At 42.0% G+C, this 11,369-nt stretch overlaps 1 protein-coding gene across 2 annotated transcripts in view; it reads left to right on the top strand.

Annotated features, from left to right (window-relative positions):
• Positions 1-5,282: 5,282 nt before the first annotated feature.
• PDCD6IP (programmed cell death 6 interacting protein) overlaps positions 5,283-11,369 on the top strand; it is a 69,682-nt gene continuing 63,595 nt past the window's right edge. The window contains exon 1 of one of the 2 annotated variants that reach the window (XM_046652887.1): positions 5,283-5,629. In XM_046652887.1, coding sequence (XP_046508843.1) covers positions 5,421-5,629 — 209 coding nt within the window. In that variant the 5' untranslated portion in view covers positions 5,283-5,420. The remainder of the gene's footprint in view (positions 5,630-11,369) is intronic. The other variant, XM_046652896.1, reaches the window with a different exon arrangement.

Raw genomic sequence — 11,369 nt, 5'->3', positions numbered from 1 at the left:
GTCATAAATATTACGTAAAGATAAATAAAATGACATATATTCTGTGTATATGCATAATTTTCTTACAAGGAAACTCAAGTATGTTTAATATGAAGATACCCTAATGAACATTTACTTACTGCTCCCTGAATCTGAAAGAGAGAGCTAACGTTTGCCTGAGGGAACAGACTAAAGAAACATTCTTATGTACGTATAAAAGCAAATTAACAACAAAAGTCGAGTGAGAGGGTGAGGGTATGCCTCTTTCAACTTGAAATACTTAAACAAATATTGGGTTTCAGTGAAAATAGGAGTCTTGAAACATGCCCTCAATGTTGAGATACTCACAAGATAATTTTCAGCTCTTGGCAGAAATGTTTATGCGTACTCTATAAAGCAATTTTTCTTCCTGCTGAAGAAAATTTGCCCCAAGCTAACATCTGTGCCAATCTTCCTCTATTTTGTATGCGGGTCACCGCCACAGCATGGCCGCTGACCAGTGGTGTAGGTCCTCACCCAGGAATCAAACCCAGGCTGCTGAAGTGGAATGTGCTGAACTTAACCACTAGCCCACGGGGGCCAACCCTCTATAAAAGCAGTTTTTTCAAAATAATGCCGATATTTATTCTCAGAAGTTACCTTACCCAAGTAAAATGACTCTCCTTTAGGGGCTGGCACTGTGGCATAGTGGTTAAGTTCGCCTGCTCTGCTTCAGCAGCCCAGGGTTTGCCATGTTGGATCCTGGGCATGGACTTATGCACTGCTTATGAAGCCATGCTGCGGCAGGCGTCCCACATATAAAGTGGAGGAAGATGGGTACAGATGTTAGCTCAGGGCTGATCTTCCTCAGCAAAAAGAAGAAGACTGGCACCTGATGTTAGCTCAGGGCTAATCTTCCTCAAAAAAAAAAAAGACTCTTGTTTAAAAGAGACACTGGTGGCAAAGGGCAACCGTTATTTAAATAGCTTTGAATGGTATTAGAGAACTGGCAACTGATGAAAATAGGATCAGCAGTACATGGGATGAAAATGGGCTTACACAGAGAGTAATTCTAAATAAAAGGCTAAATTTCCCTATTTCTCTTTAAAATTTTGATGCCATGTGGACAAACTTTACACACCCATATGTGAAAAATGGATAATTTTCTCTTCTTGTTTTCAGTTTTTGTTTTATTTTTTCAAAAGTTAAATCTGCAAATAGATTAGGGAGGCAAATAGTTTGCTATTACATGCTGCAAAAAGCCCAGCGCCCCTGCCCCATACCATTCTTCTCTTTCCATTCCTTACACAGGATGTGTCTCCCCAGGTGACATGGAGTACCATCCTTGATGTTCTTGATTTCATCAAGTCTATTTGAGTTTTTCTACTCCATACCTCTTTCTCTCTAGGTGCTCCCCTCCCCCTACCCTCCCAACACTCTAGGTTTACCCTGAGTGTGGAGTAAGGAAGTGAGGACAGTCTCATTTACCTTTTGCCCTTCACTTTCTCTCTCTCAGACTCTGCCTCTCAGCACTCAAAGGGCTTTCTCTTTCTCGCATTGCAGGAAATTTCCTTATATCAAATCTTTGTCCTATTTACTTTCTTATTCATTGTAAAAACTCTTTACTACAGTCTTCTGTGCTTGGTTTTATAAGCCTCTTTTCTCAACAAAGCTTGGCTCCTCCAAAAATCACAAGGGCTTACTTTCAGACTGTTGTCTCAACGTGGACTTGAAAAATTCTGTTTTGAAACTCAAAGCTGTTTTCAGCAGGGTTGTGTCCTTCCAAAGAGGCAATTAATTCCATTGGTTCAATCAGTGGGAGTAATGATGGGCCCACCAGAAGTAGGAATTAGCAGGGAGGAAAATCTATTGATTTAATATCCCCCAAAGTATTACTCTGAGAATATACTCTAAGAACATATTTTATAGAGTTTCATTACACAGATGGAAGATCAATGTTTCCATAAGCAAGTCTGGAACCATTGAAACTTATCCTTGGAATGCATCGTTAGTGTTTCCTAAGATGCAGTTCTCCCTTCCTTCCTTGTGGCATACAGAAGACCAACCCTCCCAGATCCACTGCAGTTTCATGGGGCCAAGTGAGAGGTTCTGGCCAGTGAAATGTGAGCGGAAGCGAGAGGGGTGAGGCAGTGAAAAGCTCCTATGTGATGCTATAGATCCCCTCTTCTCCTTTGAAAGTGGAGTCTCATGTTGAGATGGCTGAGCTACAAGATCAAAGTAGTCCGGATTACTGAGACACTGCTTGGTGGACAGATACCCTGGACTGTGGTCTGTCCCATATTAGACTTTGTGTGAGCAAGGAACAAACATTTATTATGTTAAGACACTGAGATTTTGAAATTGTTTATTATCAGAGCACGAGCTAGCCTACTGTAATAAATGATCCTTCTTTGGTCACTGGCTTATTGCCTAATTAATGATTATGTAGAAATATATATATTTTTTTCACAAGCAGCAAAACTTATTTACTCATTTGAAAATATTTACTGAGTGCCTGTGCCAAGTGCTGGAGATATAACAGTATACAAAACAAACACAATATTTTCCCTTATGGAGCTTATATTCTAGTGGGGAAGTCAGACAAAAATTAAATCAACAAACAAAATACTTGCTAGTTAGGAAAAGCGTTATGAAGGAAACAATGAAACAACGCCTGAATTAGACATTAACAAGTGGGCAATCTACTTTAGATGGTATAATGGAGAGGAGACATTTCAACTGAGATATGAACAAAAGGGGAAGGTATCCTAGGTCACATCAGGAAAGAAAGATCTAAGCGAGTTTGAGAAACTGAAATAGGACCAATGTGACTGCGCAGAAATAAATAAGGAACAAGTGGCAAAATATGAAGTTGAAGAGATAGGCAGAGATAGATCCCGCTATGGTAAGGAGTTTGGATTTTATTCTAAGTTCCACCAGATAGGATCACCTTAATCTCTCCTTGATCCATGCCACACAGTTACCCACATCTATGTTCATTTCCTACTTCCTTCCACGTGCCTCAACAAATGACATATTCCTCACCTTTCTGACAGCCAATCCTTCCCCTTGTACCCTCTCTGCTCTGGTTACCCTTTCTCGCCTCTATTCATGCACTCTGCTCCTTTGGTTATCCTCAGCTCTTCTGAATCTTCATTCTTTCTCCAATGGATCAGTCTTGTCAACCAGCCTACAAGACACTCCATTATTTTCTGTCTTAAAAACACCTAATCTCATCCTCTATTTCCTGATAGCTTCTACTCTATTTCTATTTGTTTGCGTTCCTTTATTGTCCCTGGGGCTTAAAAATAATTTGTATGCTGACTGTTGATTCCCAGACAAGATCTCTTCTTGGAGCTGTAATATTATATACCCAATTGTCAGTTTACTGACTCCACTTGAATGCTTGGGTACAAACACTCTCCAGCCCCTGGCCCAATCAGTGGATTATCCATCAGTTTTCCTTATGTCAGTAAATGATTCTACCTACCGTTCAGATGTTCAGGCCCCAAAACTGGGAGCCATCTTGATCATTTGCTTTTCTTCACCTTCCTATCCTGTTTATCAGTAAATTCTTCAATTTTTAAGTCAGAAATACATCAACTTGGCTCACTCCCGCTAATGTTAGCTTTCACGATCTCTTGCCTGGATTTCTGAAACGGTCTCATGATGTGCCTCCCTGCTTCCATCTTGCCTTCCTCTAATGCATTCCCTACTCAGCAGCCAGAGTGGCTATTTTATTTATTTTAACCTGGAATATTTTAATTAAAATAAATTTTACAAACTGGTAAAATAAACTTTTACAACAAAATTAGCATATATGCTGTAAAAAGTCATACAAAAAAGATGGGCAAAAATAAAAAAATATATATACATAATATACATTTCCACTTCCAAAGATTACAACTGCTAACACCTTAGGGTGTACTAATACCTTAGGGTGTAATACTTCTAGAGCTTTTTTTGTAGTACATAAAAACACATATGTACATTTTGTAACCAAAATGAGATATCATCATAACATACATACTGTTCCGTGACTTGCTCTTTTCAGTAAATGACCTCTACCTTTTCAAGGCAATACTTTTTCATCTTGTACTCAGTCCATCTATATTCAGATTTCTTCAGTTCTCCTGAAGATGCATTTTATAGGTGGTCTGTTCAAACCAAGATTCAATCCAGGCTCTTAAGTCCCTTAAATTTCTTTTCATAGAGCAGTGGCTTTTTTCATAAGAATAAGTTGTTGAAGAGATGGGGTCAGTTATCTTGCAGAATGTTCTATTTTCTAGATGTTTGGTTACTTCCTATGGTATCATTTAGTTTGCTCCTCTATCCCCTGTATTTCTTATACATTGTGTAATAAACGCAAAGGTTTGATAGATTCAAGTTAAATATTTTTGCCTGGAGTATATCATAGACGATATTGTATACTTTATACTACATCCCATCAAGAGATACACTATCAGATTGATGCACAGGGTGGCCTTCCTAAAACGTAAATTGTATCATGTCACTATTGCCTAACTGCCATTTATAGCTTCCTTTGTATATTTTACAATACAAATTCTTTAACTTGGCCTACAAGGTTCTCAATGATTTGATGCCTGGTTACTCTTCCAATTTTATTTCATTCCATTCTCTACTTTTCTATATTTCATTCCATTCTCCAGTTTTCAAGAGTAGAGAAAACTCTTAAGTTTTTTGCCACACTGTTTGCTTCAACTCCCTGAACGTGGTAAGTACTTGCCTCTTACGACCTTTGCACTCACTGCTCCTCGGTCTGCGAGGCTCTTCCTTGCCACTCTCCTAATGTCAAGCATCGTCTCAAACTGCAGGTTATTTTAAGTTCACCTTCTCAGAGAAACCTTCTCCAATTATCTTGTTTAAATTAGGTTCTTCCAAAGAATCTTAATATCCTACATGCTAGTCCCTGCGTCCTTACCTGACTGTAGCTTCACAACGGCAGGGACCTTGCCTACCAGGCTCAGTACTTGCACACAGCAGCGCGGTGAATGAACTACCATAGGTCACAATAACCCTGAGGCTGCAAGCTCTTACGTTGCCGCAAACTCTCGCAGGTGGCAGTAAGAGGAGTCCTTCACCGAGAAGTCGTTCGAGTGGAGGAATAGTTACTTTTACATGAAAGCGCCCTGTCCACCCGCCGCGGCAGCAGGTGGGGAAGAGATACCCACACGCAGAGAAAGCCAACACCTTATCACACGGCGCAGGCAGTGCTGGGCCCAGGTGAGCGGCGCCGCCCCCTTGACTCGCTCACGTGACCGCGGGCTGCGCCTGCGCGGGAGCTCCCGGAAGTGGCCAGACCCGAAGCGCAGGCCCAGCGCTTGTCCGTCAGCCCGTCGGTCCGCCAGTCCGCCAGTCCGCCAGCCAGGTACCCAGCGCGCCTCGGTTCTCGTCGCCGTCCCGCGGTCTCTGTGGCCTGAACGGCGGTCGAGCAGCTCGCCATGGCGTCGTTCATCTCGGTCCAGCTGAAAAAGACCTCGGAGGTGGACCTGGCCAAGCCGCTGGTGAAGTTCATCCAGCAGACGTACCCGAATGGCGGGGAGGAGCAGGCCCAGTACTGCCGCGCGGCGGAGGAGCTCAGCAAGCTGCGCCGCGCCGCCCTCGGCCGCCCGCTGGACAAGCACGAGGGCGCGCTCGAGACGCTGCTGAGGTGGGCCTGGGGCTGCGCGGGGAGGTTGTCCGCAGCCTGCCGCCCTCCTTCCCTCCTCCACCGTTCCTTCCTCTCCCTCCCACCCACGGCCCCTGCCCCGGCCCGGCCGCCCCGCCCTGGCTTGGCTGGGCGCGTAGGTGTGGTCTGCATTCCTTCCTGGTGAGCAGAGCGGCCCGCAGGCCACCGCCGACCCTGCCCGCTCTTGCTGCCGGCCCTCCCCCAGCCCTCGGTCCGCCGGGGCTCGGTCGATCGGATACCTGGGAGGAAAGATCTGCCACGTACTTGATGTCTCCTGCCACGTTTACCCAGAACTAGTTTTCTTCACTTTTGGTGGGTCTGTAACTGAGACTCCCTTTCCCCCGTTTTTGGGGGAAATCACCGCAAAACTTTCTTGGTTAGATTTGGATTTCATAATAGTAGTTGCTGGAGGGAAGTGGGAGAATTGGGACACTGAAACACGTCTGTTACTTATTACATTGTCCACTTGTAATGAGCCATCTTTCTAAGTTCATCATAATCAAGTGACATGGAAAATTCCAGCGGTTAGGAGCTACAATTATTTGAAATCAAGCTTGAGTGACATAATGGAACGTTCAAGATAGGTTGCTTAAAATCAGTTTGTTCCCAAGCAGGTATGCGCATGATGGAGTAAATCTGTTGTCTTAGCAAGTGCTTAGTGAGCTCATGCTGTATTTATTAAGAGCCCCTTTTGTGGTGCTTTCCAGTTAGGATGGCGGAACATTTTTATAGTTAAAAAATTCCTTTCACCTCCCTTATTAATGATCTGTTTTCCTGTGTATATCATACTCATGTTTCACAGGAGAAACATAGCTGTTATAGGATGCAGGTAGGAGAAGCCCAGGTTAAACTAGTGTATTTGTTCTGATAACTGAAAAGTCTAGGAATATTGCTTCCTTAGCTTTAGGCCTCACTGGAGATCATCTGGCCTCCATGATGGTTCCCTCTTAGGCGAGCTTTGTTCCTGTATTGGGAGAGCTGGCCACTGGCAGCTCATGCCGTAGTTACAGTGGTTGGTAATAATCAGGATCTTATATAAGAGAGTGCTCTTCTCCTTAAGGCTGGCGAAAGTCCAGGGGAGGCTTCCGATTGGGTTGGCTTGTGCCCATTTATGATGATGGGAAATGGGCTAATTTAATTGCCCTTGTCTGAGTCACTCTTCTGGTTTAACTCCTCCATCTTCCACGGATCAAAGCAATATTGCTGTGGACTGGGGAAGGGCTGGTTCCCCAAAAGGAGGATACTGAATAGATTGCTCAGAGAGATTATGACCCCTTTGTGTCAATTTTAAAGATAAGGCTGTTGGGTGGCAAAGATCGTTAGTTTGATACTTCTATAAGAATTTTTAAAGATAATTTAGGAGCACTTAGCCAATCTTTAGAATCAGCATACTTTAAAAAATCTCCAAAACAGTTTTTATGTAGACATGAATAGCATTCAGTGAGGATTTTCCATATGTACTATTGAAAAAGCATGGATGTGTGGTATAACGAACACTATGATAATCTTGTTGAATTGATGAGGTTTGGTTCCAACCCTTAAGGAGCCTGGAGTCTTCAGAGAAAATTAGTGCATAGATTTCAGACTAACAGACAAGAGGGAATAGTGGGGTAGTGGTTCTGATAGGGTTCTGTTGTGAACTTTAAAACTTCATTGATTTGTTCATTCCTTTATTCTTTTCCCAGGCATAAATGTGAGAACTGTTCTTAGGTACTAGAGCTGTTGCAGGGATAGTCTCTTTGAAACTAACCATATTTCTTTAATCACCTCTCCTAGTGCATTCATTCAACAACTACATTTTTTTCACTTGTTCTTCTAGTGGGGTTAGAGTAAGCTAATAGATACTACAGCCGATTAAATTTTATAATGGAAGTGTGTACACAAATTCCTTGGGTATATATGCTGTAAAAATGAAACAGTTGTGAGATGTTCATTCAATCAAGCAGAATATCTTTTAATAGTTATGTTCGGAGCTAGCCTTGATGGCCTAGTGGTTAAAGTTCGGCGCTCCTGCTGCTTTGGCAGCCCCGGGTTCATTTCCTGGTCAAGGAACCATGCCACTGTCTGTTAGTTGCTGTGCTGTGGTGGTGGCTCATATAGAAGACCTAGAATGACTTACAGCTACATATACTACCATGCACTGGGGCTTTGGGGAGGAAAAAAAATTGTGTTTGGATAAGTGTGAAAACTGAACATTGATTTACATATTTTTAACTTGACGTTTAGGTAAAATTTTTGAAAAAGAGGATTTAAGCTAATTCTTAAAGAATAGAAGCTAGCTTGATAAGTACTGGTACACAGCTTCATGTATAGGTCCAGTGATGGACTTGACATTTTATTATTACTAACTTGTAGATGTTCTATTAAAAATTTTTTTTTTAAGATTTTTTGTTTAAAATTTTTCCTTCTCCCCAAAGTCCCCCAGTACATAGTTGTATATTTTCGTTGTGGGTCCTTCTAGTTGTGGCACATGGGACACCTCTTCAACATGGCTTGATGAGTGGTGATAGGTCCGTGCCCAGGATTTGAACCGGTGAAACCCTCGGCTGCTGAAGTGGAGCGCATGAACCCAACCACTCGGCCACAGGGCTGGCCCCTATTAAAATTTCTTAAAATACACATTTGTGTGTATGATATTGAGAATGAATGTCATCCTTTATAAAGTGACTTTAACTAAAAATTGATTTACAAGAGCCTTGGTAAATGGTGAGCTTTAGGGTGATCAGATGGGAACCCTGATGTGTTTTGGGGAGGAAAACTCCAGATAGCAGTGTCTGTGTCCTTTATGGTGATCAGTTTCTTTAGAGAGAAAGCTTCCAGCCTTCTTCCATGAGAAAGCCTGGTTGTCAGCTTTGTGAAATACGATTGGGCACAGGGAGGTTGGGGACCCACATAGTGGTGTATGCAGTCTTTTATATCATCTAGTTTTAGTGTGGCACCTGTATTATGATTGGATTCAGCTGCATATGGTAGATCTCAAATTATCAATGAGTTAAATTATGGTTTTATTCCTGTGTAAAAAGTTGGTAGATAGGTAATGCTGGTAGTCTAGGGCTGGTATCATGGTTCTGTGAAGTTCATCAGGCTCAGACTCCTTCCACCTATCTGCTCTGTACAGTCCTTGTTCTCAGGGTCCATTTAGCAGTCCTACCCAAGGTTCAGACAGTGTGATGGAGGAAGGGAGAAAGGACGCAGAAGGCTCTACCTCCAGAATGTTTCCTGGAAACTGCCCCACAACACCCTGCTTATGTTATTGGCTGTTATGTATGTCCACATCTCATAGAAGTATGGGATAGGAACAGGAATTTTTATTAAAGGCAGCCATATACCCAGCTAAAATCTGGGGTTCCATCGAAAGAAGAAGAGAGAATGATGTAGGCAATTAGCACCCCCAACTGTAGACGCTCAGTCCCCATGCTCCCCACTTAGCTGTGCTTGATCCGCACCTTAGCTGTTCTTGATATCCCTAACATTTTCCTGAGAGTAAACCTGCCCTCAGAGTAGAGGAACGGTGGGCCTAAAGGTTTCTTTCAAAGATTTTCATCCACACTTGCTCTTCCCAGCCTCACGTTGCATTCTTGTCTTCAGTGGTACCTCATGCTTCTTAATTCAGATCCTTTCTCCCTTCTGTGGTGTGATTTGGCTTATACTTTGTTAGCTCCCTTCCCTGTAGGCAGGTAGATTTTCAGCTTTCTCTTCTTCATTATTCACTTTTCACCTTTTAGAAAATTTCGGGGAAAGCTCTGTAAGCTATCGTGCCCTTTCCCATTTTCTTTGTCCTTGTGCATTTACGTCTTTTTAATTTTTGTGTGTGTGTGTGAGGAAGATTGGCCCTGAGCTAACATCTGTTGCCAGTCTTCCTCTTTTTGCTTGAGGAAGATTGTCGCTGAGCTAATAACTGTGCTAATCTTCCTCTGTTTTATGTGGGGTGCCGCCAGAGCATGGCTTGATGAGCAGTGCTAGGTCAGCACCCAGTATCCAAACTATGAACCTCAGGCCGTCAAAGTGGAGCACGTGAACTTAACTGCTCTGCCACCAGGCTGGTCCCCTTAATTTTTTATTCCTTTTTAGTGGGATTTTGGGAGGGAGCAGAAAAGGCTGTTTATTCACATCTCTTTGTTTAACTGGAAGAGGGTATCTGCATTTTCAGCTTTCCACAGTGGTGGTATCAGTTTTCATTCCCATCAGGAGGTATATGTGACTTTTTTCTGCCTACACATCCTTGCTAATACTCTCTGATTAATAATTTAAATTAATTGCTTTTTGCTAAACCGATGGATGAGACATGGTACCTTGTTTTAGATAGTATTGCCCTGACTTCTCTGAAGTCGAGCATCTTGTGTTTACTGGTCCTTTAGTTTCTTTTTCTGTGAATTGCTTGTTCTTTTTTTTGCCCATTTTCTAGGTTGCTTGGTTTTTCCTTACTGATTTTTGGGAGTTATTAACATTTTCTGTTTATCCTTTTTCCATTGTGTGTATTGCAGATAATCTTCACATCTGTTTCTTGTCTCTAATTGTGTTTATGGTATCTTTTTTTTTTCTTGGTGAGGAAGATTGGCCCTGAGCTAACATCTGTTGCCAATTTTCCTCTTTTTGTCTGAGGAAGAATGGCTCTGAGCTAACGTCTGTGCCAGTCCTCCTCTATTTTGTATGTGGAATGCCACCACAGCATGGCTTGATGAGCGGTGTGTAGGTCCATACCCGGGATCTGAACCTGTGAACCCTGGGCCACAAAGTGGAGCATATGAACTTAACCACTATGCCACCAGGCTGGCCCCAGTGTTTATGGTATCTTCTGTCACACAGAAGTCCTTGCAAACGTTTTATTCTCCTCATAAGCGGTAGTTATAATTTTTTTCTTACTCCTTTTTTTTTTCTTCTCCCCAAAGCCCCCCAGTACATAGTTGTATATTCTGGTTGTGAGTGCCTCTGGTTGTGCTATGTGGGACGCTGCCTCAGCATGGCCTAACGAGTGGTGCCCTGTCTGCCCAGGATCCAAACCGGTGAAACCCTGGGCCGCCAAAGTGGAGCGTGTGAACTTAACCACTTGGTCATGGGGCCGGCCCCAATTTTTTTCTTAGTCTTAGTGTTGTGCGTGTGTTATGTATGATTTTCCTCCTTGATGAGATTTGCTGAAGGTTTGGAGCCACCTTTTTCTTTTTTTAAAACCAAGTCTGAGTTGTTTTGGTTTGTTTTCTGCTTTTGTCATTCACTTATTTTCTTTTTCTTCTTTCTGTCTTTTTATGTTGAATGATTATCTTTTCATATTTTTTGTTCTTCGAATACATTTATTTTAGTACTGTATGTTTTTTCTCAGCCTACTTTGGGCTGCATCCAACTGGTTTTGATATGTAGTAGTCTCATTGACATTTTTTTAATTGTAATTTTAGTTTTGCTTTCTTTAACTTGAGTCATTTATATAAATTTCGTAAAATTTCTAAGTAGATTTATCACTCTTTTGTGGGTTAAATATTTAGTTTATTGCATTATAGTAGTATCTTTTTCATTTGTAAAATAAAGTTGATGGAACTAGTCTTGTAATTTCTGAAATTTTTTCAAGTACTAGTGTTTTACAGATCAGGAAAGAGAATATTGCTGTTCCGTTTTACTTCACAACTGTACTTTACATTCCGATTGTTGGTTTAGGGGTGAAGATATTGAGATAATAGTAGCACTAATGACGTTACCACAATTTGTTAATCAAGTAGTGTGGAGGATATAA

This window comes from Equus quagga, chromosome 1 (genome assembly GCF_021613505.1).
Source record: "Equus quagga isolate Etosha38 chromosome 1, UCLA_HA_Equagga_1.0, whole genome shotgun sequence".
NCBI classification, from domain to species: domain Eukaryota; kingdom Metazoa; phylum Chordata; class Mammalia; order Perissodactyla; family Equidae; genus Equus; species Equus quagga.
Note: the sequence above shows the minus strand (reverse complement) of the source record. Positions and strands in the feature narration are given on the sequence as shown.